This window comes from Phoenix dactylifera, chromosome 8, assembly GCF_009389715.1.
Source record: "Phoenix dactylifera cultivar Barhee BC4 chromosome 8, palm_55x_up_171113_PBpolish2nd_filt_p, whole genome shotgun sequence".
Classification (NCBI taxonomy): Eukaryota; Viridiplantae; Streptophyta; class Magnoliopsida; order Arecales; family Arecaceae; genus Phoenix; species Phoenix dactylifera.
This window is the reverse complement of record NC_052399.1, coordinates 3,917,931-3,944,898: the sequence shown is the minus strand read 5'-3', so window position 1 is coordinate 3,944,898 and position 26,968 is coordinate 3,917,931. Positions and strand designations below refer to the sequence as shown.

At 41.9% G+C, this 26,968-nt stretch overlaps 4 protein-coding genes across 11 annotated transcripts; 1 reads left to right on the top strand and 3 right to left on the bottom strand.

Moving 5' to 3' along the window:
• Positions 1–4,987: 4,987 nt before the first annotated feature.
• Positions 4,988–6,988, top strand: LOC103708808 (UDP-glycosyltransferase 73C6-like). The gene has a single exon (XM_008793899.4). The coding sequence runs from the start codon at positions 5,277–5,279 to the stop codon at positions 6,759–6,761; it is 1,485 nt and encodes a 494-aa protein (XP_008792121.2). The 5' UTR covers positions 4,988–5,276; the 3' UTR covers positions 6,762–6,988.
• A 929-nt stretch (positions 6,989–7,917) lies between these two features.
• Positions 7,918–14,684, bottom strand: LOC103708809. 7 transcript variants are annotated; one of them, XR_003386013.2, is made up of 3 exons: positions 13,984–14,684; positions 9,359–12,375; positions 7,918–9,112 (listed from the first exon to the last, which is right to left on the bottom strand). XR_003386013.2 is itself a non-coding variant. In XM_026805303.2 (2 exons), exons 1-2 carry the CDS (start codon positions 14,299–14,301, stop codon positions 12,211–12,213), a joined length of 483 nt encoding a protein of 160 aa, XP_026661104.1. In that variant the 5' UTR covers positions 14,302–14,593; the 3' UTR covers positions 7,957–12,210. The 7 variants fall into 7 exon arrangements, 1 of the variants encoding a protein (XP_026661104.1); XR_003386014.2 differs by having other exon boundaries at positions 7,918–9,856; positions 9,960–12,375; positions 13,984–14,683; XR_003386016.2 differs by having other exon boundaries at positions 7,941–10,583; positions 10,653–12,375; positions 13,984–14,680.
• A 2,227-nt stretch (positions 14,685–16,911) lies between these two features.
• On the bottom strand, positions 16,912–18,242 carry LOC103708836 (caffeoylshikimate esterase). The gene has a single exon (XM_008793929.4). The coding sequence runs from the start codon at positions 18,130–18,132 to the stop codon at positions 17,107–17,109; it is 1,026 nt and encodes a 341-aa protein (XP_008792151.2). The 5' UTR covers positions 18,133–18,242; the 3' UTR covers positions 16,912–17,106.
• A 4,622-nt stretch (positions 18,243–22,864) lies between these two features.
• On the bottom strand, positions 22,865–26,930 carry LOC103708811 (6-hydroxynicotinate 3-monooxygenase). Of its 2 annotated transcripts, XM_008793901.4 has the most exons (5): positions 26,599–26,717; positions 25,550–25,848; positions 24,377–24,681; positions 23,580–23,790; positions 22,865–23,494 (listed from the first exon to the last, which is right to left on the bottom strand). In XM_008793901.4, exons 2-5 carry the CDS (start codon positions 25,802–25,804, stop codon positions 22,958–22,960), a joined length of 1,308 nt encoding a protein of 435 aa, XP_008792123.2. In that variant the 5' UTR covers positions 25,805–25,848; positions 26,599–26,717; the 3' UTR covers positions 22,865–22,957. The 2 variants fall into 2 exon arrangements, with proteins under 2 accessions (XP_008792123.2, XP_026661105.2); XM_026805304.2 differs by lacking the exon at positions 25,550–25,848 and having other exon boundaries at positions 26,599–26,930.
• Between the last annotated feature and the right edge of the window lie 38 nt (positions 26,931–26,968).

Genomic DNA, 26,968 nt, shown 5'->3' with positions numbered 1-26,968 from the left:
AGATGGGATCCAAGTCTTATATCCATAGAAGTTTTTCTCTCTCGCCGTCTATGTCGATTTCCAGAAAATAGTTTTTTTTATATCGAGTAGTACTTCGGGTATCTCTAAATACGTCTCACCAAGTTTCTTACATACGTGATTCATGGATGGATGTAGTCCGTTTTGCTCCGGCGGCTAGTGAAAAACACAAAGGAATTTCTTTTTACGTTAAAAAAATCTAATAGGCAGTATAGTTCTACGGTACAAGATGGTTTAGGCCATGGATTGAGTGTCTCCAAACTTGTTCAGAGCCGTCCGCTTTCACAAGAGGATGGCGTGCTGGATCTTTTGGTCTTTTAGCTCACTTTTCAACTCCCACCGTTCAGATTCTGGTTGGATCTCTCTTATGAAAGAATTGATTCGATATTTTTTTTTGACGCGACCGTTGGGTCGCAGCTTGCACAACTCTCAAATCAATGCAATATTTTCGTTTCACGTGAATGATTTGTCTTTCCAGCTATGTTGATCTAGATAGTTGACTAGTCGGCACCTGGATCAAATAGAATCTTTTTTTAAATATTCTTTTCCTGTCACAGTGTTACTCTTAGACTCGATAATAACAATACTTGCATCATTTTCCACCTTCGATGGTCGAATCTCAACCATTAAAATAGAAAAAGTTTTTTTTTAACGTAATTTTATGCGTTTTTTTTTTTTTTTGGTACAAAATTGCATGCGAATTGGGTGGTGGTAAGAATCATGCACCCACTCTGCCACCGAAGCTGACCAAACACCGAGAGTCGTCGCCGTAGACGGAATTCAATGTCATATTCAATTGGATAACGATCGCCACCTTGCTCCCTTCGTCAAGCTATACGTCTGCCTTCGTCACGCCATGCGTTTGCCTTCATTTCTCAAAGAGAAAAGTATCACCGCTCCAATCACCTCTCACATCTCTGGTCAGACTTTTTCATGGAAGTCAGGGATTACCTACATGTATCTTAATATACATCATGCATATATACATAGCCAGGCACATACATATATGCAGATAGATGGACTAAATTTTAGAGTCGCATAATAATTTTCATTATGGAATCCCAAACATCCTATAGGTAGAAAATAAAAAGTAAACCCTAAAAATAAAGAAAAAGATTCTATACAATCTTGGAACTTATCATTTTAGTTCTGAATAATGATAGTATTTAATTACAGCTATAAATAAGGCTGACCACATGGCTACAGAACATCTGATTTTGGGGATTGCCGCCCATGATCGAGATTCCTGGGAAGACCAACTCTGATTTCCATGGTAGAAGATAAATTCTCATCACCACTGTCCATCTTGTTGTGATCTTATAAATTCCTGTCTAAATAATACCAACTTCGCCGGATGGACGCTAGAGTTCATTATCCTATGAAATCAGGATTCGCCATGTCTTAGAATTTCTATAAAGTATTCCATCTCAAAAAAAGAAGAATTTCCTTATAGTATCATTTTTCGCGAGATATATTGGTGACTTCTGTACACATGCATGTCCACCCACCTTTGAGATTCACATGTGCATTCTGAGATGCACAAGTGTCTGTTGATGGGCTTGCATCTAGAGATGTGGGCAGTAATTGATGGCAGGCTTAAATCTCCGCTTTGGGTTTTGTCTCGGCTTCAGTATAGCTTTTCATTCAAATAAAACTTCTGCATATGCCGCATAGATTTATAAGCTATGAAGACCTGAATTGGGCCCGTCCTAGGGCCCAACAAACTGAAGTCGTGGTCATCGTGGGGGTGACCACGATGACCACGCCGGCCGAACGGCCAGCGGATCCCCCGCAAATCCCCCTCCCTCTCTCTCTCTCTCTCTCTCTCTCTCCCCCTCTCTCTTCGTGAACTCTCAGAGGAGCCCTCATCCCTTTGAGAGTTGAATCCTTTCCTCCTCTCATTTTCCCTTTTCTTGAGACGATCGCCGGAGCCGTAGTCATCGCCGGAGCCGCCATCGCCGCCAGGGAACCACTCGTCGACGACCGGAGGTGAGCAAGACAACATAGTTACTATTATTTTTGGATTTGAGGAGAGAGAAATGAGGGGAAATTATTCGGTTTCACTTCCCCTGTTTCGGGGAAGTTTATTTTTTTTTGTGGGATTCGGCCGGCCGACAGTGGCCGGCCGGGGTCAATCCGGCCGAAACGGGTTCGGCCGGAGGTGGGTGAACGGGGGCCGGGCTTCCAGCCCCGGTCTCCCTCTCTTTCCTCCCTTTTCTTCCTCTCTCTCTCTCTCTCTCTCCTTCTTCTCTTCTTCTCTTCTTCTCTTCTTCTTCCCTTCCGTCGCCGTGACAGTGGAGTGGCCGGCGGCGGTTGACTGAGCGCCGCCGCCGAGGGCCACGGTCGGCCGCCGAAGGCCGACCGGAACCACCAGCCACCCCCCCTTCTTCCTTTCCCTCTTCTTCTTCTTCTTCTTCTTCTCTTCCTTCTTCTTCTTCTTCTTCTTCTTCTTCTCTTCCTTCTTCTTCTTCTCTTTCTTTTTCTTCTTTATTCGGTCTGAGTTTTTCCTTGCTTTGAAATCCGTGCCTTAAGGGTGAACCAGACTTTGAACCGGGTTTAAATTGTGAACTGGTTCCACCTATTCCATGAATGGGTTTTGTTATGGTCTAATCAGACCTGGTTTAGGTTGGGCTAGGGACCTGTTTTTGGGTTGAGTTGGGCCTGATTGGATCTGTGGGCTGGTTTGGGTTGGGCCCGAAATCTGATCTGGACCTGTTATCCGATTTGGTTCAATTGGGTCTAATCTGTTTTGGGTCACAATTGACTTGGGTTTAAAGGATTCTGATCTTAGGGTCTATGTTTGATCTTAAGGGCCCATTCTTGGATCTATGAACTTAGGAGTTTAAGGGTTTGAAAAATTGTTTAAATTATGTTTCTTAGTTAATTAAATAATTAATGTTTATGTTTTAATCAGGGGTTCGTGATATCTGTGGCAGGAATTTTTAAGCGAACCCAGGTAGGTGACCTATTACTTTAAAGTAGAATTTTAACATGTATCTTGCACATGTCGATGCTATGATTTATTATTGGCATTATGTGTTAGATTTAGAATTAAATATTTAATTTCATAAATTGTTATGTGCTTTACTGTTGGGAGTATGATTATGACTTTGATATAGAAAGTTGATTTATAGATTTTTAAAATCCGCGTGACTATAGTCTAGGCCCCGCCAATGGGATGATACGTTGGCCCAGTCGACTTGTACTGAGGAACTAGTTCCGACACCGCAACCACCGGTGATAGAATAGTGGCGGCACAGGGGTATGTTTTGCTCTTCGGAGCGGCTCGGTGGAGCGTGAGTTTGGCACCAGGGGGTGCGGCACAGTGGTGCGTTGGCTCAGTGGAGCGGCTTTTCGGAGAGTTGTATTGGCACTTCGGTGTAACCATGCCACTGGGTGATGTGGCTGTAGTCATGCGGTTGAGTTATTTTGAGTCTCAGATCGGGTTTACGGATTATCATGTGGATTTTGGATTCATGAGTTTAGTTGCTTTTTATATGCATCACGACATGTTATATGACGACTTTATTGCATGATGTTGCCTACTGAGCTGTTAGCTCACTCCTACTATTTACATTTTTGCAGGTGATGACATATGATTATGGGGATTACGGGATAGAGTGATCATGATGTAATTAGCTAGTAGATATGGACTTTCCTTTGACTTATGTATATATGGACATTTGAATTGAAAGTTGGAATTTATCTTTATTTAGCTATTGATGTTGGATCTAAATTATCTGCCTTGCATGCCTGCGGGGTCCGCCCTGCAGGTGCGCGGCGTCTGCTCGCGCCCCAGGCCTCGGGTTCGGGGCGTGACATAAGCCAAGTTTTGTTCTCCCAATAACTCAGAGCATTTTAGGCTGTGAGTCCCTGACAAGCATTACAATCTTTGTGAGTCATATGAGCCGCTCAGTCTGAAAAGTAGCAGGATCAACTTGGATCTCTCAAGTAAGTGTCATCTATCACAAATATATCACGAAATTGGATGGAAGAGACTGCTACAGTTTTATATTAACTAATAAAAAGAATGCCACGTAGGTTTATTAGTCTGAAACTTGGCAATAAATGCACCTGTGAATGGAACTTTCGTTTGGAGGAAATAGAAAGTAGCAACGAGAATATGACAGCAATTTGTGCTGCTAAGACATCTTTTCCATGCAAGATGTTGTCCATCGAAATAGCCATGCACTCATTTCCAAGACATCTTAATTATGGGACAACAATAAAGCTAACCTGGTGAGGATCTCTCAACTGGCTATGTGTAAGGCCCGCATGGACCATTCACATGCAGATCATGTACTTGTGCTTGCCTTGGCAGCCAAGAAAATAGAGCAAAAATAAAAAGCACCCACTGCCGGCCGGGATGGTTCAACGCCGAGAGACAGCCGAGCAGTCAACAAAACCAATTAGCTAGCTTTAGCTAGAACTTTTTATGGTCAAGAAAGGCGGGCTTGGGTTGTATCTTTGGCGCCAAACAATGGTTGACGTTCTCTTGCGATGTTAATTATTGGATCATGCTTCACATAGATCTCAAAATAAACTGAACTGCATTCATTCATTTGCTTGCACATCTCTAATAGTATACGTGCAAAGAAAAATGAATCTTTCTTTCATACAAAAGATCTAACTCTTTTATTTTTTATGTGAAAGATCCGATCAATTCATTTTTCTGAATCTGCTATTGAATAGTTGCAGCTGCGAGATCTATCCTGATAGATGAATGAAGGTTTAGGAGTGTCTTGAATAATTAAATGCGAGACGCAAACCAACGAGGGATATTGTGAAAAGAAGATTAATTATCATTTTGTCCGAAAGATACAATCGGAGTCTGCTGAAGAAACACGCCAGCCGCCACATGCATCCCGCCATGCATGACATCACGTCATCCATTATGTTGGGACATGATGAGCGGTCATATGTCATCCATTATGTTGACATACGAAGCTTCAATGTGATGATGTTTTTTTATTTTTTCCAAAGGGTTGAATGAGATGATGTCGGGACTTATGTCATCCATTATGTGCATTGTCAAGTTATTCTCGCTCCCGGCTACGAGTATAAATATGGAGATGGTCGGATCCACAGATTTACATAACCACTGGAACTTGGAACGTTCTGCATTGAGATCCTTTTACCCATTCCCTGCCCACAATTCCACCGTGACCTCCTCCTCGTTTGTGTTTCTCCCCTGCTAACCTGTGACGGACCTATTCTCCTGTTTCTGATTCAATTCATTGGGTCACCAAAATCCCAGCATGACCAACCAAATTGTGATAAACAGTCGAGATGACCCAAAGCTTCACTTCGTGCTGGTTCCGCTGATGGCCCAAGGCCACACGATCCCCATGGTCGACATGGCTCGCCTGCTTGCCAATCGAGGTATCCATGTCAGTGTCATCACCACGCCCCTCAATGCTGCTCGAATCAAGACCGTCATCGACCGTGTGAAGGCATCGCAACTTCCGATACAATTTGTATCTCTCCCATTCCCGTGCAGTGCAGTAGGCTTGCCCGAGGGGTGCGAGAACATCGACACCTTGCCTTCCAACGGTCATCTCAGGAGCTTCTTGGATGCATGTGCTTTGCTCCGAGAGCCGCTAATATTGCACCTCAAAGAGCAAAAGCTGCGCCCAAGCTGCATCATCTCTGATGTCTGGCACACTTGGACCGGAGATGTCGCTCGAGAGTTTCGCATCCCAAGATTCGCATTCAATGGCTTCGGTGGCTTCTCTCTCCTCTGCAGGCACATCATCCTCACCAATGAATTGCACAAAAACATATCCGATGAGGTGGAAGTCGTCGTCGTGCCTGGATTTCCCCATCATCTAGAGTTAACAAGGGGCCAATTACCCGGAAACATGGGCGGGCGAGGCATGGACAAATTTTTGGAGGAGCTGAAGGAGGACCTGCGAAGGTTCGATGGCACGATATTGAACACCTTCGATGACTTGGAAGCTTTGTACAGCGAGAGCTACCAAAAGGCCATAGGGAAGAAGGTTTGGACGATTGGACCGATGTCGCTCTGCAATAAAGATGCTGCGGATATGTCTGCAAGGGGGAACCTAGCCTCGATCGATGGTAACCATTGTTTGCGCTGGCTTGATTCCATGAAGCCAAACTCTGTGATCTATGTGAGTTTTGGAAGCATTGCCAGCCCTATTCCTCCACAGCTTGTTGAGATCGGATTGGGCTTGGAGGCCTCGAACCGTCCTTTTATTTGGGTGATAAAAGCTGGAGATAAGTCTCCGGAGGTGGAGAAATGGCTATCGGAGGGGTTTGAGGAGCGGGTGAGATCGAGGGGTCTTATCATTAGAGGCTGGGCACCGCAGGTGATGATCCTTTCACATCCGGCGATCGGAGGGTTCATGACGCACTGCGGATGGAACTCAACGCTGGAGGGGGTGACGGCAGGTGTGCCAATGATAACATGGCCCCACTTTGCAGAGCAGTTTCTAAATGAGAAACTGATGGTGGAGGTGCTGAAAATTGGAGTTGCAGTAGGGGTTAAGAAGATGACAAGATGGGGGGTCGAGAACAATGAAGTATTAGTAAAGAGGGACGATGTACAGAAGGCAGTGAGTGCATTGATGGATGAAGGGGAGGATGGGTTGGAGAGAAGGAAGAGGGTTAGGGAAATGGGGGAGAAGGCTAGGAAGGCGATGGAAGAAGGAGGCTCATCTTACGAGAACCTGACTCTCCTCATCAAACAGGTCAAGGCTGACATGCTCGCACCAGCATAGAAAGAGAGGGCTCAGGAGAGGATTAGTTTTATATTTGTTCAGATCTGGGAGCTGTGATTTTGTACCATTTTTTGACGTTTTGTCTTTTAGTTTTTCCATTTTGGTTTTTCTATCTAAACTGAATACCATCTTTCCAATGAAAGAATGATTCCATGCTTCTTTTTTAATGTGAACTGTTGGATTGCAACTTGCACATCTCTGAAAATAATGCAATATCTTCATTTCATCATTTGTGCTGAGCTTGAAATGGCCAACATGGGACAGATGCAAATCCAACCCCCTCGTTCTCTCGTCTCTCTTCCCAACAGCATAGCACGTCATGAGAGAAACTACATGAACCGATCATTTGGATCATTCACATAAATGATTTGTTTTTCCAGCTTGTGAATCTAGATAGTTGACTCGTCGCCGCATGGATCAAATAGAATCTTTTTTTTTAGACTCGATGAGAACAATACTTGCATCATTATCTACCTCGATGGTCGAATCTCAACCTTTAAAATAGAAAAGTTTTTTTTTTTAACGTAATTTCATGCGATTGTTTTTTGGTACAAAATTGCATGCGAATTGTGTGGCGGTAAGAATCATGCACCCACTCCGCCACCGAACCTGACCAAACGCCGAGAGCCGTCGACATGGACGGAATTGAATGTCAAATTCACTGGGATAACGATCGCCGCCTAGCTGCCTTCGTCACGCCATACGTATGCCTTCATTTCCTAACGACAAAAGTATCACCGCTCTAATCACCTCTCGCATCCCTGGTCAGACTTAATCATGGAAGTCAGGGATTGTTGCAAAGGGAACTGCTCTACCAATCACCGATTGCCACAGCAAAACATTATCTATAGTCAAGATTAGGGGGCTGACGTTTAGCAGGTTTTCTAAAGACAATCACCCAATCCATCCACACATACATATATCTTTATATACATCATGCATATACACATAGACAGGCACATACATATATGCAGATAGATGGACTAATTTTTAGAGTCGCATAATAAGTGGAAGTGAGATTTTTCTGTGACTTGCATGAGCCTTTTCCGAATTCCTTGCTCTCAATCCAATGTTCTTCTCTTTGTGTGTCATCTCTCCTTGGAGTTACTTATTCTTCTGCTTCATTTATTCATTCACATCTCCACTCTTTTTTTTCTTTTTTTTTTGATGAAAAGGGAGGCTGGGAAGAGTCACCTAGCTTTTATGCAAGTGAATTGTAACTATTTACAATGTGATACAAATACAAAGTATGATGAGACAACAAAATTGAAGAGAAGAGAACAAAATCTCAGCACCCAGCTATGGTGAAAGCAGGCTAATCCAGAAAACATCGAGACAGCAAGTTGAGAAGAAACCAATTTTAAACAGAACACTTGCCATCAGCTTTGAATTTGGATTTCAGCTGGCCAACAAAACTTGTACCTTCCATTAAAATCCCATTCTCCAAGCTGAAATAGAGGAGCACCCTTTACTTTTTTGCATTGAGCCGAGCAGCACTCCTCTATTTTGCTTGCAGTCCATTTTTCGAAAGAAACACAACATAGAACATGGCGCTTCTGAATCAAACCAGGAACCACTGAGTCGAATTCCAATTCTAAATTTTTCCAAACACCTGTAACCATCCGCAAGTGCCTGCAGCAGAGATTTCACTAGGCGCAAGTGCCTGCAGCAGAGATTTCACTAGGAATCAAACAGCCAATCCCATCTCCACTCGACCATTCAAGCACCCAATAACGACACGAAGGGTCCAATACCTCCTTCCGCTAATGGCCCAAGGCCACATAATCCCTATGATAGGCATGGCGTGTCCCTTGGCAAACCATGATGCTGTTGTTAGCTTCCTACCACACCCCTCAATGCTTCTCGAATCAATCGAGACCATAACCGATGGCATGAAAGAGCTCTGTCATGCCTGAATTTCCCCATTGGCTTGAAATAAGTAAGGACCAATTACTAGGAACTTTGGTGGATCAGACCTGTTGAAATTTCCAGAGCAGAAGATGCGGGAGTCGAGATCAGGCGGAGTGGTGGCAAGTAACCAGTTTTGATGACTTGGAGGCTTTGTACATTGAGTGCTGCCAAAAGGCTACAGGCAAGAAGGTTTGGACTTCCCACGGAGTAACCATCCTAGTACTACTCTCGCCCATTCGACTTCCATAGCCTCTTTGTGCTTTCTTCCTTAATTTGTCAGCCCGCTTTCTTCTCTCATCTCATTCCTCCCCTTCATTCACACTCTCAAACACCACCTTCCCTTTACCATCCCTCTTCACCAATGCTTCGTTCGACTCCATCCACCATTTAGTTTTGGAGCCTAAAGCCCGCAGCAACGGTTCCCAGCACTCCCTGTACAGCTAATGACACCAGAGATCCTCATGTTTAAAGCCATGGTAGCACCAGAGATCCACATGTTATGTTTAAAGCATGACAATTGTGTTAAGCACTTGTGATCCACCCAGCAAGAACAATGGATGGCCACATCACATCTACTTTGGGCTTTTTTTTGGTACATCCAACAGAAGGATGCACGACAACAGCCTGCGACTAAAGAACACATACAATAGATAGAAGAAGATAGAAGTTAAAGGCCACAATAGTACCTGCACTTCAATTGTGACAGCAACCCGTTAAGCAGGCCTGATGAAGGTCGTAGCAGCTGTATCAGCAGCCAAAATCCCAGCAAAATCTGGATGCAGCAACTCAACTTTCTGAAGTAAATAATCACCTTCAAATGATTTAGCGTCTGCCCAATCAGCCGCATGAGATTTCCTTCCCAGCAAATATCTAAGACTTTGAAAGTTTGAAGAGTAGACTCCCAGCTCACAATATCATGAAATAATGGGGAATGTTTATACTCATAAAACTCATGGATAGGTGGCTCAAGGATAGGCAGATAAAGTTATTTATCAGCCAGTTAGCTCAACTTGCAAGAGATCAATTTGTTGGCAACCATCACTGTGCATCCTACTTTAGGTGGCACTTTTCTGACCTAAAACAGGGTTAGGATAAAACATGATTGTCACACTTACAAGATGGATGCAAATCAAGAGGTTACATGGTTCCTAACTGCTGCTTCCATCTTTTGGTACCCTGTACAGCTAACAACAAACCATGGCTTAAGAAGAATGAAGTTTTTCCATTGAAAGTGGTTGTAAGCATTGATCCAAAATTCACAGTTCTTGGGGTAGCTTATTCACTTACAACAAGGATGACCCTTAGCTTGGAGCATATATCTTCCATCCATCAGTCTGCAACATATTTATAAACTATTCTAGAGTGCACTCACAAAGCCATATCAGCATCTTCTTCCTCTTTGGAGCCGTGAAGAAGAAGAGACAGCATTTTCTTTTTTTCTTTTTTATTTGAGGAAAAGAAGAGAGCATTTTCAACAAAAGAAAAACGACAAATGTTAAGAGGATGGGCTGAGTGAAAAGCACAAAATACAAAAAACAAAATTGACAACAAATGCTAATCTCTAACCCTATGCTGAAGCATGGAACTACAATCACAGCACTAGAATTTTCCCAAAAAAAAAAAAAAAGTTGACATAAAGAGTTGGATGTTTATAGATCTGAGCATCCAAAGAATGTAAACTTCTCCTTCCAGGAAAATTTTGCAATCTGCAGAATAAACAACATGCATCACAAACACCCGGATACATGTACAAAATACCAAATATACAACTTTTGGTACACATCATACACCAGATAGAGAGGGTAACGAAAAAAGGTCTGTGGAGTAGCAGAAGCAAATTCAGCATTCCAGAAAGGTGATATTTGAAATAGTACTCTTTGGTCGTAAAACAGATCATATATCTACAAACCCCTGCAGAGTCCAATTTAGTTTTTATTCAAGGCATGATAAGTATTTTACTGGTGAAAAGAGAAATCATACCATTATAAAGCTCCATGTCTGCCCATGATCATTATAACCGGCAAGCAAGTAACCTTGTTGAGGTTTAAAACCATCTTTGAGTAGAGCACACTGCAGTTCTTTCTCCTTTTTGTGGACAAGTTCCTCCACTAAATTTTGTTGCTGCCGCTATGCCTCCTTCTAGCTTTCGCAAGCTAACTGCTTCCACGCCAGGGGCTGGTAAACTGATTGAATCAAAATTATTATCAAATAAGAAAATTCCTAAAGGAGCACAAATTCTTCAAACCATTTCTTAGTTTCTTAAGACCAATGATTTAAAGTTCACAGACAAGTTTTCTTGATTTGAAGCATCTTCACGTTACCAGATCACATTATGCATCTCTTTAGATCCAGTAAACAAGACATCTCTATGTAAAACGTCTTCTTGTTCCAAACACAGTTCAGAATTTCTCCATCACTTTGCAAAATAAACATGGCGGTTTTCAAGTTCAAGAAATGTTAGTGATTGTGTTGCGAATTTCTTACTTGCTACACTCTATGTCCATTGGTAGAACAATCTGGATGGATACTTATGATAATTTGTCATCACGAGCCTGAGTAAAGATAGGGATAGTCATAGGCATGGTTTGCTGTGCCGGAACCGGAACCCAAACCGGTTGCCCGGTGGCACGGGTCGGTACGCCCCGGAACCGTTCTGTCGGGCCCGTACCGAGACAGTAAAGGAGGCAGGGAAGAGGGAGAATGGAAGAGAGAAAATGAGAGAGAAAGAAGGGGGAGAGAGGGAGGGAGACAGAAAGAGGGCGGTAGAGGCCGATGAGCACGCGGAGGGCCGCGAAGGAAAGGCACTACCTACGGTCCATTTGCCGACTTCCTTAAAAATTGCAAATTTTAAAAAAGCCCCCCCTCCGGGTTCCATGTTTTGAATGAAACAGGGGACCGGAGCCGAAACCCCTCCTCATATCAGATGAGTTGGACATAGATGTTGAAGAAAGGAGCTAAAGGTCTCAATAGTTTCTAATAACAATGATATTCAAAATAACTTCTGGAAGTTTGAAATTGATACAAACAAACAACATGAATTATGTTCACAAATTAAGGTGTATAAAAATATAACATGAATAACATTTCACAAATTAAAGGGTTGAAATAATGTGGTTCTGCTCCAGAGACATGGTACACGAAGAATGCTAGTAGCATGTTTAACCAATGATACAATTTACAATGAACTATGTGTAGCATATTCACTGAGAAAACATCCACACCTCATAAGTAGCAGTTCTTTTCAGTATCTGGTACTTCGGTGTTTCCAAGCCTTGTAGAACCGCAGCTATTATGCATAAGAATTGAAAGACCATATTCATATGCTTCAAACAAGGTCGACGAATTGGGACGACAAATTTATAATAAATAGGCTAATGCCTGTTCTAAAACATCCCACAGACCTTCAAATGAAAAATAATTTTCATTATGAAATCCCAAACATTCTATAGGCGGAAAATAAAAGTAAACACTAAATATAAAGAAAAAGATTCTATGCGATTTTGGAAGATATCATTTCAGTTCTGAATAATGACGGTATTTAATTACAGCTATAAATAAGGCTAATCGCATGGCTACAGAACTTCTGGTTCTGGGGATTGCCACCCATGATCGAGATTCCTGGGAAGACCAACTCTGGTTTCCATGGTAGAAGAACAAATCTCATCACCACAGTCCATCTTGTTGTGATCTCATCAATTCCTGTCTAAATACAAATCATTCAATTTTAAAAAAATTAACAAACAGCAAAATATTTATGTTGGTAATTGCACATTAAAAAGGAACAAAAAAAATATAGTAAAATCCTTCCTACACCTAAAAAAGAAACAAAGTAAGACTGACAACAAAGCATTGATTGGTCATTTTTTAGGGTCCACTCCATCTAATTAAGAAAACAACAATGTAAAATGGATTCACGAAAATATGACTTGTGCTAGACGGCATAGACCTACCTGAAGTGGTGATCCTCTGCGGGTCACAGTCTCAAAGAGTAAGTGGGCCCTCGATGGGGTGAACTGGTGCAATGAATGCTGCCGAGTATACAAGCGGGCCACATATATCTGAGTTCTAACTAATGTTACACTATTTTAAAAACTCAATGCCAAGGAAAGCTGATTTCAATATTGTTATAACTAATTTCCAGGGTTCTCCTTGTAAAATAGTATGCGACAATGCATTTAGGAAAAATACAATCATTGTCATTTCAAAGAACGAGAAAACCAGTTGCAGGTGCATAGGAAGCCCTCAAGCTAAGCTTCTAAATTCTGACAAGAAGTAGAAAATTATGATCTAGAAAAGAAGAAAGGGATGCTATCTTGTTATCTCTATTTTGACATGCAGATGAGCCTATGATTCCAATCATGGTATGCCGTACCGGCCCAAACAGGATGCTACGGAACGTATCGTACCATACTAATTCGGTATCGATATCTAGTACGGGTGGCATACCAACTCGGTATGCCAAAAAAATTTTGTACCGTGCCGACACTGTGCTAGTGTGGCACCGGTACAGATCCGATACCGAGATGGCAAACCTTGATTGCAATAGTTCTTCCAACTTTTTCCCTTGTCTTTCAAATAAGTGCAAATCGTCATTTACCATGTTGATTAGATTGAGATATGGGTTCGACATGATCTCCCAGGACAAAATACATAGACAGCAGTGCAGACAATTAAGGACGAAATAGAAATTTATCTCGAATCTCCGTTTAGCATAAAAATTTGCCTACAGGGGCACTGCATGCCGCAAGAGACTCAGATTATCATTGAGACAACCCAAAGAGCTTTTGAATCTTTTTTGGTTTGGCAAAAACCATGGGGAGCAGATAGATACTAAGATTGGAATACTCGTGCAGTCTAAGTGTAAACTATTAATCCTCCTCCTTTTTTTCATCTGCAACCGATGACTAATTATTTAAGCAGCAAAAGTAAAACTTGTTATATACTGTTATATACTTATCAAGATCACCATGTCCAAATTATTTACATCAAGATCCACAACTATCATCAATAGGATGAAACTAAAAGAAGAATCAAACCTAAATCCTACAGTTTCATGTAGAAATGTTGTCAACTATTCTTAGAACTACTTTGCTTTACAGTGGCGTCATGATGATCTTGATATCTTCAAGGGTTCTCACCGTTGAAAATAAACAAACAAATAAATGACTCTCCAATGAAATTAAGCCTAGAAATTAAAGAAATAACCCAAGGTCTTGGACAGAAAAAAAGGATAATTGAACGGATCACTTACCCTACCATCTAAAAACAAACAATACGAAAAATAAAAAAGGATCCCAGGCTTCAAGCAGACCTGCCTCACGTGATGGACGTAGAAGTCGCGCCTGAAGAGGAGCTCGAGGAGGCGAATGTTGAAGAGATAGCCGTCGATGGTGTCGTGCTTGGCGATGGGATCCCGGAACCAGAGGCGCTCGCCGTACATCGACCGGTCGATTTCTTGCTCGTCGAACAGGTGGGGCAGGTCCTCCTCCAGTTGCAACTCCACTAGCCCACCCTCCGCATCGAAATACGGCCGCCGGCCGCCGCCCACCTTCCTTTTCTGGAAGGTCAATATAGGGCGTCGAGGAGGGTCCAGGCGGTGGGTCGCCGGAAACTTGGATGGAGGGGGCATGGGGATTGGCCGTCTGAGATTAACCGGTTTCTCATCGGGTAGGGTTGGGGTTTTTTTTTCTTTTTCCCGGCAACAGAGATTGAAGGACTTCGCCGCAATCTACGAGGCGCAACTGCTCCGCTCGCAAGGCCAGAGCCCAATTCCATCATCTCGAAGAACTTGGGCTTCGGCCAGAACTCAAACAGGATTTGGGCCGACTTCCAGAATGAGGTCGCGCCGAGCGTGAGACGGCCCGCCGGGAAGGCTGCCAAACATCGGAAAGACCGGCCAACGACCGCAGATAAAAAAAAGAAAACAAAAAAAACAAAACAGTGCAGGCCAATACAGTATTAGCTATTATTTGAAAAAAATAAGAGTATTTTAATTATTTTAATTTGAAATCGTTAACGGCATTAGATGACGTGGGTATATATTCAAAAATTAAGATAAAAAAAGATAATAATAAAATAAATATTTTACAATGGTATATATATAAATATTAATTTTGAGAGGGTATTCAAGCAAAATTCAATATTTATGAGGGTATTCATACAAAAAAAAATTTAAAATAGAAGAGTATAGACCGGCACAAAGCTCGATATTGACTATTATTTGAAAGAATTAGTTTTAATATATTATTTAAAATACTCAAGATTAAAAAATTATATGTAAACCGAAAAGGCAAGGAAGCTTAGCTGCCATCCTGTTTGCTTGCACTAAGAAAGTTAGAAGCCCCGCAGCTCTTATTTCGATCAGGATTGGAATCCCAGATGTGGGTATAGGATCCAATAATTCGTCTTGCCCTATTAGGTTGGTTTTTTTGGCCTACATAAATAATTTGAAGAAAAAAAATCAAATTTTGAAGTTATTATTAGTAACTAAGGATAAGCGGCACATATCCATGCGGTTACCAAAAGAATTGCGGTCAGAAGAGATGTATAAAATATGAAATTGCAGCAAAAAAATAAAGTTCGAAACAAGAATGAAGAACCAACTTAGATTTATCCTTTTGTGAGTCTAGGTAGCATTTCAGATGGTTCAGGGTCTTAAAGTTGGAGGTAATTGAATCCACCAACTTGTCCCTCCAACAAAAATGGTATGCTCGCCTGGTCATCTATCCGGTTATAGATTTGTTCTTCTTTTGATATTGGGGCCTTCACTGAGAAGAATCTCAATCATCATCAGATGCGGTACAGTTCTGCAGGACACTGATTATTGCAGAGTACATGGATTACGTTGTGGTTGCAAGATTAAATGCCTTCATCCTGAGAGAGTAGCGTAATTATTTATTTAATTAGTTTGTAAGTACATGTAGTATAATCATTGGTATAACTGTTTCTTAATATAAAGGGTGTGATCGGAAGCAGAACATTTTGTGACGTGTTAACAGTTAGAATCTAACATCACTTTGTGGCAGTGGACCCAATCGGTTGGGTTGGCCTAGGATACTGTTCGTTTTACCGAACGGTTTGTCCCTTCGGCTTCCGACCAGGAGTTGGGGCCGGGCTTGCCATGTAAGAGATGATTGGTTCGCTGTGTGCTGTTGGGAGCAGACAGCGGACGGTTTGCGGAGTTGGTGGCTCAACATCTCATGAGACGTGGGCGTGATGTCATCCATGACTCATTAAGTTCCGAAAAAAAATTAAGAAAATAATTTTTAAAAATATAATGTCTGAAATAATAATTTTAACATATTTGGTTGATTGTGAAAAATAGGTTATGTTTGGTTGAGTATTTACATTTTTTTAGAAAAATTGTATGAAATATGTAGTATACTTTTGATATAAAAAAAATTTATGCAGGAATTTTGATAACTTAAAAGAATTTTTAGAAAAACAAACAATTCATAACCGGTGAGAAAATAGATTTTTCATGTCCTCTATAATTTTTCTTTCCTATAAAATATGAGGATTTTATTTTCATAGAAATGCTACTTTTTTTTTACTTTTCTATTTTAAAAATTCTAATGAAATTAGAAGCATTCTTTTATTTTTTGTTGAATTTTTTTTTTTTTTTTTGCAAATCAAATGAGTGATCAAAGAGTGGTGGTTGATCATAAATAATTATATAATGCCAGATGTGGTGACACTTTCCTACCAGGCACCAGCCCAGGTGACTCACTAGAAAAAATAAAAATGTCAACTGAAAAAAAAAACATAAGAAAAGAATCCAAGATTCGTCAGAAAAATAAAAAATGTCAACCAAAAAAAAAAACCATAGGAAAGAAATCCAAGACTCGCCAGAAAAAAAGAAAAATGTCAACGAAAAAAAGAGCATAAAAAAGCATGGGAAAGGAATCTAAGACTCGCCAAAAAAAATATATGTCAACCGAAAATAGAAAAGCATAGGAAAGGGATCCAAGATCCGCCAGCAAAAAAAAAAAAAAAAAGTCAACCGAAAGAAGGAAAGCATAGGAAAGGAATCCTAACTCCTAAGACGAGTTGGTGGAGACCGTCAATGTTACGATGCTTGCTGTTACTTAAAAGAACAGAAAGTAACTAATATGCGGAAGAATACTACGTCGAGAGTTGGCAGTGGGCGGTCAACCCCGGGCCAAGGAAAACTTCCATGTAATAGTGCACACTCACCAACCAACCAACTGCTCGGATCTAAAATATAAGTATATAACATAATTCGTGAGAACGATGGATCCATCAATGCCTCCATTTATAAAAGAACAGGTGAAACCATCGGCAACACATATATTGTATTATTAAATTGAATAGCAAGTACTGCAACTTTTATCCAAAGAGTCGATTAATTAATTAATTAATTGGGACAAAGTCTCGTTGGAGCACCAGATCCAACCGTGGAGAGTTGGATGCTCTAATGAGTTGACCTGTAGAGTAGCTGAACTTTATTGCTATTGTCGCCGTCGGCGATGGCGTAGCGGCGGACGCGCTCGTGGATCCAGGCGCGCATGTCGGCGAGGACGCGCTGGCTGTTCTCCTCGGGCTCCCCTTGGATGAGGGAGTGGTACATCCCCTCGTACAGGATGAGGGTCTTGTCCTCGCTCGAGGCCTTGTCGTACAGCAACCGGGACCCGGCGGGGGAGGTGACGCCGTCGTCGGTGCCGTGGACGGTGAGGAAGGGGGCGGTCACCTTGTCGAAGTTGGCCTGGAAGTAGTCGCAGATTCGGGCGAGCTCGCGCATGGTGCCCACCCGGGGCCGTCCTGTGTAGCGCCGCGGGTTGGAAGCGATGATCCGGAGGCGCTCCGGGTCCTTGATGGCCTTTCCCACCATCTTGTTGTCCGGCATCGCCTGCCACGTCTCGGCCAGGCCGAAGAGGAGGCCGTAGAGGAAGAGGCGGACGCGGGAGGGCTTCATGTCGTCCGGGATGACGAAGAGCGGCGCGGAGAAGATGAGCCCCGTCCAGACGCCCGGTTCCGGGGTGCGGAGGTACATAAGGAGGGTGGCGGCGGCGCCCATGGACTCGCCGAAGAGGAAGGCCGGCAGGGACGGATGCTCACGGCGGACGGAGAGGCAGAAGGCGAGGGAAGCCGTGGCGACGGACTCCATGTCGCCGAGGTAGCAGCGGATGCCGTCGGAGCGGCCGTGGCCGAGGAGGTCGGCGCAGTAGACTTTGTAGCCCCAGGTGGCGTAGGCGATGGCGATCTTCTGGAAGAGCCAGCCGGCGTCGGAGCCGTAGCCGTGGGTCATGAAGACGAGCGCCTTCACGGGGAGGAGCTCGCCGGTGGCGCGGTCAATAGGGTGGAAGGACTGGGTGTAGAGGCGGCCGTGCGGGGTGGCGAAGTAGGACTGGGCGTTGCGCACCCCCTGCGATGCGTAGTACTCCTCCTCGCCGGGGCTATCGCCCCAGAAGAAGCGCGGCACCGTCGCCTCCGACCCCATCGCGATGCTTGCGGAATGTGGGGGAAAAGGCCATCTGGTGGTCCATATATACGAGCTCGGTTTTTACCGACCCCGGCTTGTGGTGTGCGGAGTTGGGTGAGGGTTTGGTGAGGCGGACCGGGTGGCGGTCGTCTTTATATAAAGAAAGGATGACGATATTTTGAGTAAAAACTAAAGATTACTCGAAGACACGATGACCCTACCAGTGTAGGGCTATCTCTCAGTCGCATCGAGGTGTCCGCTTCGTCTACTAGAGAAGAAAACGGCACTGTAATTTGTCGCTTTGCTTGCACCAGACGAAGCTTCTTCGATGCGACTTGAAGTTCTTCGATGCCTAAACCGGCGACAAGACAGAGGAGCAATTGAGAAGAAGAAGGCGACCTTGAATATAGTAAAATTTGCAGTATAGAATTATTATACTATGCATACTTGGTACCTTGGGCTTTTTTTTTATAAAAGAAGAGTTTTTTGTCCCATAGAGTTGAGTCTAGAGCTCAGAACCAGACGAAGAGCAAAGTCGTCAATTTTTTTAGATGAGCCTAACAATTCGAGTCCAACTGGAATAGAATTTTCTGCGTGCCATATGTTAGCTCGTGATTGGTACATCAGTGGTGCAATATACGGTATACATTAGTGTGGTGCAATGTGGAACTGCGGTACAAATATCAGTACTTTTTTTCCTATTTTGTGATTTTGTCCCAAAAGCATGACTCGCCACAAAATTGAAGGACCCAGGCCAGCACCCAGCTCACACAAGGGACTTCCTGATCTGGTCCACGTCATTCGGTTCCTAATCCAACTGGTCATCCAATATTTTGGCCAAGCAGTAGCTTTCATCATGGCCCGAGACATCAATTTTGGCATCGCCCAAAGGTCAGAAATTAACGCACTTTGCCTGCCTGCCAAGAAGAGATGAGAACATATCGATCACGTGATCCCACGCCCCAGCTCGGCGTAGTATGTGGTTACCAGAAAGATATAGCATCGCACCAACCTCTCATCATCATATCAAAACGATGTAGTGATAATACACAAACGAATGACTTTTTTTTGATTAAAAAAACAGATGAATGAATTGATGATTGATAGCGGCACTCAACCAAATGATGCTGAAAATCTTAATTGTCACCCACCTAACACTGAATGGTGGTTAGTTGAGTCATGCAAGAAAATATAAATTAGATAAATAAATCTATTTTATTCTATTATATGTAAGAAGAAGTGTAAGAAAATATAAAATATATAAATAAATTTATCTCATTCCTATTAGTTTAAGCTTTTGGGAAAAGTTGTGATTTTAACAAGTCATGATGACCGGATGAGCAATCATTGTAACAGATGGGGAGAAAAGTGGACCGCCCCACATATACGATTAAAATACCTAAATCCGACGGCAGGCATAATCTCGATAAGTATGACCTCGGCAGGCATGACTTCGGCAGGCACGACCTCGACAGGCATGACCTCAGCAGAGTAAAGTCCGATTGACCTTGAGGTCAAGAAAGACCTAGTCAGAAGTTGAGATCGACCCCGACTTCACCAATAGTCAAGCCGATCCGCCTAAAGAAAGAATCACCAAATTCTCCATATCCGGGATCAAATCTCACAGTCTCCGCTACAACGGTTGTCAATATTTGAATCCTCGCAATCTCAACTGATTGCCAGCTAGCCTGAAATCTCATGCCATCTAAGGTAATTCATTTAACCCAAGATTTACGCAATTACATCCGATTGCGTGTAACCGCTACACCCCCTCCTATAAAAAGGAGGGGACTCTGGGGAGAGGGGCATCTTCTTCCCTCATTAGAAAACATCTCTCCATTAAAATATCTCCAGATCCCTCTCTGATTTAAGCATCGGAGAACCTTTCCAGATACCTCGGCTCAAGGCTTTTTGCAGGTCCGCCGAAGACAGTCGTCCGTTACCGCACTGTAACAAAAGCTCCTCCTCCTCGGTTTGCGGTCACCCTCAGACCTATTTTTCAGCCACAGTAACAATACTTAGATCTCCAGGATATAGACTTTTTTTTCGATTTTAATATGGATAATACAAGGAGCACTATTATATTTCTGGACCATACTGTAGATTGCTTCGCAGTTGTCACCTTATTAAGCTTGAATGGAATTAACAAGTCCATATGCTTAATATTAAAGGACTCAAGATAGATATAAACTTGTGCAGGTCGCCTTAGGCTTCAAAGTGAAGGGAAGGTTGTGAGTGACATTTAGGTTCGAGCATATTTAAGCTTAGTGGCCATCTGGATACATATGAAAATTAAGTGGAGATGAAGCAAAGCTCGAAAGGATTTCCCACCTGTTGTTTTTGAGCATGGCTGGACAAATTATTGGATAGACTTAGTCTGCTACCTCAGTCGTAGACTAAGTCAATCAAAACTGGCCACATCTGTGCATTCTAGCTCCTGCTGCCTTAACTATTAAGAGAATTAAAGAAAAATATTAGTGGAAGCTTTTGTTTTTTTATTTTTTTAATTTTTGTCCCAAACTTAATTGCCCGACTAGTGAACTACTCCACCTTCCCTGACCTCCTCGATCCCAGTGGTGCCACCGAAGCCCGTGCAGATAAAGACCTCAGAGAGGAGGCTTGGCCGCTTGGGTGGTCGGTGCCTGTGAGCTCGAGGCGATGAGGCCGTCAGAGACCTCGGAGAGGAGCTTCGGACGGTTGGTGCTTGCGAGCTTGAGGGTGGTGAGCCGGTTGGGAGAGGGAAGGGTGGAAAAGGGAGGAAACTTTTATAATAGTATATAGAATAAATTACAAAAATTTTTCTAATATTAGAAATAAATTATATTTATATTTAATAGTAGAAAAAACTGCGCTTATATCCTTGATGTTTATTTTTATCCAATACTTCCAACCAATAATTTAACAAAATATTAGTCAAACCATTAACTTTTAATAGCATTTGAGTGCCATTTATTTTTTTTATTAAATGACCACAATAATCTTACAAAACCCTCCAAAAGTTTACGTTTATACTTATATCTAATATTTTGTAAAATCTACAGTTACACCGAATTAAATTCATAGCATAGTATTCTTTCACTTCCGGAAGTCTTCTGTCTCTTAAGAGTATTCTTCTCTTCAAGATTGAGTGGCTTCGATCAACAACAAGCTTTCTTTCCAATCAGTATCCGGCGACGAGTATCCTTAATTCTCGACCAGCATTCAGCAACGAGTGTTCTTTTTGATCAGATTTTGTTCTCGCTTTTCCATCTATCCCTTCACAGAAAATGGAGATGTCGGTGTATCATTCGCTGATTCTAAGTTATACTTGTCCAATACGATAGACATGATTCCTTAATGTTATCGCTATGGATGAGTATTCCTATATATATAGAATTATGATAACTTTAACAGCCTACCATCAAAAAAATCCAATAAGGGATCTATCTAGCAGGAAAAACCAGAGATGCACGGGGAGATAGGAAAGCCAATACAGTCTCTAAGACACAAGATGATGATCTTGAGATTTAAAACAGCCCCAAAGTTTCCCCTCTTGCTGACACAGTAGCTGTAATCAGACTGGTAGTCCACTAGGATTCCAATGCCTAGTTGTATCGGAGGAGATTTTGGGTTCGAACCTTGGTACATGTGTCCCAAGTTCTTGATCTTTGAACTGAGCATTTCTCACCATCATTTCTAATTCGAAGAAAAACAGAAACAAGTGTATAAATGGATTGGTCTATGCTGATCGGTTCATCTTCTTTGATGGTGGCCTGGTTTCATTGTTCTTTGCATGTCTACATCATATATTTTTTTTTCTTTTCTTTTTTTTAAAAAAATAAAACTAAAAAAATAGAAGCACGGGCTTGTTTGTCATCATTTTATCCATGTTGGATTTGGCAAGCAAACCGGCCCGAGCTGGATTTCAGCCTGATCTAGCCCCTGAAATCCAGGTCAAGCACGGCGAAACCAATAGGGAATTCAAATTTGGGGTTTTCAGTCCGGCAATTGGAACCAATTCTCATGGAATTGGACTTTCTCATATATTATATAAGTTTTTCTTTTCTATAAAATATAAAATTTTATTTTCATAGAAAACCTACTTTTTTCATCGTTCTTTTTCGAAAACTCTAACCAAATATAATATTACTCTATTTCTCTTCTCATAAACCAAACCAGTCTTGAATGTAAGAAACAAAGAGGTTTGTCCGGTTGGCGCCCATTGTTTTCTTAATCTTTTCCTCAAAATAAGTATCTCCTTGCTATCTGGACAATGTTTCTGGTTCACGGATCAATTTCTTGTGATTCAAGAAAGAAATTTGAACTTTTGGAGCCACTAGTTTGGCTGGCCCAACGATACTGTGATCTAACAGCATTGACAATACCTAAATAGGACCAAGTTGTTAACAGGTCGGCTTGACCACACCCATTTATTAGATAGGTCAGGTCAGCTTTAAATATAGATGTCTGACCTGTATAATTTGCTTATAACTCATTTAGTAATCAAATCAGATTAACTTATTTATGGTTTAGGTATTCGTGTCTAGTTAGATTAGTAGGTAACTGCAAACTTGACTTGAGTTGACCTGATTTAAAGTCTTAAACAACTTACACTAGACAAGTTATGAAAGGTATTTACTATATTTGTTGGACTCAAGTTTCATTCTCTGCTCTATTTAACAAATAGATGGGATTTGGATTGACAGTTTTCTCTGATACCTCTCTCTTCCCAACTCGACCTAATTTCTCTTCTAAAAAAAAAAAAAAGACCTGATTTAATCCATTACCACTCCTCCATTTTCAGAATTTATGAAGCATCACTGCTCAAGCTCAACAAATAAAAACTCTTTTCTTTCGCAGTAACTTACAGCGTTGTATTCAATAGAAGCATAGAACTAGCTGGGAGTGGTAATAGAGGAGCACTTTCAAAGTAAGGCATGCTTCTCTGCTGAAGTTGCAGGCATTCCTCTGGAGCGGCCATCGTCGGATCAAAAGTCTTCTGATCATCAAGAACTAGACCTTGTTTCACACGTCCTAACTTCCGTGCATGGAGCACTTGCATCGAGATCACTGGAAGCCGGATCATCTGGTATTCCTTCAGAGCTAAACCTAGATTCTCCAATCCCCACTTCTCAAGGCACTGGCCCAAAATTTCAGCATCTAGGATTGACATGTTGGTGCTTCTCAAGCCATGAGGAGTTGTCGGGTGAGCTGCGTCTCCAACTAATACTACATTGTCCCAAAAGAGCTGCGGAAGAGGCTCACTATCATATATTACATTGATGAAAGGTTCCTTTGTTTCTTTCATGACCTTAGCCAATTCAGGTAGCCAGACCTTCTCCGCCTCTACATGCATCTTTTTAGTCATCTCGTCGCTTACTTTCGTAGTCAGTGAGTTTGCCTATAGAGTGTATCTCCATAGTTAGATTAATCAGAACACATAAACATGTAATCCCTACCACCACACAAACTTCCAGTTTTCTCACCTTTAGTTCTGGTTCAGGTCCATTGATGTACCAAAGCCAATTCAGCCTCTTGTTTTTCAGCTCATAGAGAACACAATGTGTTCCACGAGCCAAATCAAAGTACAAGCAATTCCCAAGTTCTGGATAAACCCTGTGAATTCCAGCTATGGTATCTGAACTCTCTTTTCCTGAGAAATCTAACACTCCTCTCCATGCACAGTAGCCTGAATACCTGCATTAATTAGAGGGAAAAAAAAAACATCATAAATGATTCTGAATTGCATAGCCATTGTAACTAGATAAGCAGACAGCATATGGTAAGCCGAGGCCCCTCCATATTGAAGTAATTCAATTGCAGAAGCATTTAATAAATTTTTATTTTCTGATTGTAGATGTGGACTAAGAGTTAGGCATCCAATATTATTGCTGTTATAACAGAACAGATGGACCATATTCTCATTTGAACTTGGCTAAGTGCTTTGCAGCCTCCACATCTTATTAGTCCTTAGTGGTGTTTTTGTCAGCATCATAGGCGCACTCGATTGCTGTTCCCCCAAGAAAGCAAAGATGCTGACTTCAAAAGAAGCCCTGCACAAAATAAATGAAAAAAAGAAACAAACAGCAACCCCATGCCCACAAGATTTGAGGTCAGTCATATTGATGATGAACAAACACGAGCTTGGATTTATTGCTGTTCCCTCTACCACACACATTTCACACTCTTTGCCAATTAAGTCTAATACCTGCAAATAAATTGTTCAGCAGAAATGGACTTGTAGTCATGCTAGAAATACAATAACATCTTTTGATTCACAAACCTCAGCTTGAAATCTGGAAGGAAATGCTGGCGGATACTTGACAGGCACCCATCAGCTGCGACAAGCAAATCCCCAACAATTTCCACAACATCATTTGTTTGGATTACTCTAGCTTTAGCTTTAACAGAAGACTTGTCAGGAGAAATTTGAAAAGAGAAGAGCTGATGACCCCAGAGAATTATTCCGGCTGGCAAAGCCTTGTGTAAAATTGAGTGGAGATCGGCCCAGTGGGCCGCTCTGAAGTTGAAATTCTCGTCTCTTGTCAGCATCCAGCTTATCTTCTTCTCACTATCTGTTGCTCGGTTCTGCATATAGAAGTAAAGAGTGTTAAGACCACAAGTGATGAAGATATAATTTTATTTTTCCCCTCAATGAGAAGAATGTTAAAATCATCGCCATAGTAGTGCTAGAGAATAAAAATTGTACTGTATGGACGAAACAATTTGATGATCCTCCTACAGCAGTAATTTGATACAAGGATTTAAATCCTGTGGAACAGGGTGCCACTATTTTCTAGTAGGTCCCCTCATCTCCCTCCTCTTCTTTCCTTCTTTTTTTTTTCTTTATTTGTTTCTCTTGACTTTTTTACTTTTTTTCCTTCGTTTCTTTTTTTCTTTTTTCCTCTTGCTTTTACTCACTCCTTCCTTCCTTTCTTTCTCTTTTTCTCTTTCTTGATTTTTTTTTTCTTTTTATTTTTTTTCTTTCTTCTTTCTTTCATTTCTTTTTTTTCTCACTTCCTTCCTTCCTTTCCTTTTTTTTTTCCTTTCTCTTCTTTCCTTTCTTTGTTTATTCCTTCTCCTTTCCTTTCTTTCTTTATTCCTTTTCTTCTCATTTTCTTTCTTTCCTCTTCCTCTTTCTTCTTTCCTGGCATGAATGGGTTTCGGAGTCCTGTTCCATCTAGTTCCAGTTCTCTCTTATTGTAATTGAACTGGATGGCTAGATGCCCCCGGATTGAAAACACTGGTTTTTCGCAAATTGATGTAACTTATGCAGATTAGTTTACCATTGTAGCTGAGAAACGGACTCAACGAGAATCATCAGATCAATCATCTCCATCTTAACGAATAGATGGTCAAGATAATCTTATTCACAACCACGACCCTAGAGAACCAAAATTTCCTAATGATTGCGAGAAAGAAGAGAAGAGGAGCAATATTATCAAGGGGAGCGTACCACGTCAATTGGAAGGGGGAAAGTAGCATCATCAAGGAAACTTGGGTCGGAGATCCAATGGCCAAGGAGCTCTCGAGATTGAGGATCGAGCGCTAGCCCAGCACCTGTGGGACTTCCAGATGGTGCGACTCGGGACTTCTCAATAACTGTAACTTGCCACCCTGCAGTAACTAAGGCATGGGCACATGATAGACCTGCTATGCTCCCTCCCACCACCACAGCTTTCAGTGCTCCCTTATTCTTTGGAAGCTCCATTGATTGCTCCAGCTATCTCTCTAACACTCAATTTCGATTTCCCTCTCACATACGATACTTAAAGTTAGATTAAGCTACACAGCTAATTACAAGAAAACTCCACTTCTTTCTTTGTAATTACAAAAATAATACCTTATAGCATCACACAACCACAGATTTTCTATACATATATATGACATCAAACGTACATGGCACGCGAAAGAGCTACCCCATTACCTTGGACACACTTTCAAGATTAACACTCAAACAGAAGCTAACTGGATTGAAGAACCTTTCACTTGGTGAAAGAAATTCTTTTCTCGAAAACATTTTACTAGTATGTCAAAAGGCTACTCCATACAATATGTTGGATGCATATATAATATCAATAGGCTACTACATACAATGTATTGGATACATAATATAATGTCCAAAAAGGATACCCTATACAATGTATTAGATGCATATATAGGATATGATTCTTTAAACCTAATTTGGGAATTAAATTCGACAACAATAAGAAGCATGCTATAATTACTCTACTACAAATGCAGATATATGAGTAAAATGCAATATTGTCTACAATGAAGAATTTATGGAAACTAGCAAAAATCTTACAATAACATTTTAAAGTTATTAGTTAAAATGACCATAATGAAATTATTCTTGTAAATTTTCTTTATATATAGTGCCATAGAAATGTAGAAAAAGAAAATCGAGTAAATCTTATGGAAATGTTAGCTTCGAATATTTTTTCTTTAAAAAAAAGAAGAAAAAAAACTAAAGTGGAACGTAGTTGGGGAACCACGTAATACCAGGTCGATGGAGAGGGATAAGGTAATATGGCGAAGAAGATCCGGGTTGGAGATCCAACGGCCGACGATTTCCAGGGACTGGGGATCGAGCCCGAGGCCGGCCCCCGTGGGGCTGCCGGACGGCGCTGCTCCGGACTTCTCGATCACCGTCACTTGCCACCCGGCGGAGATCAGGGCGTGGGCACACGATAGCCCCGCGATGCTCCCTCCCACCACCACGGCTTTCGGAGCCCTCTTCATCTTCTTCGGCTCCATCGCTCCCGCTGTCTGGATTCCTCCCTCCTCCCCTCGGACGCGCGATAAAAGGCGTCCCGGGTGTATCCTTCGCGCGAAGGAAGGGTCGGTGTTGTTTCGCACCGTCTACCGTCGG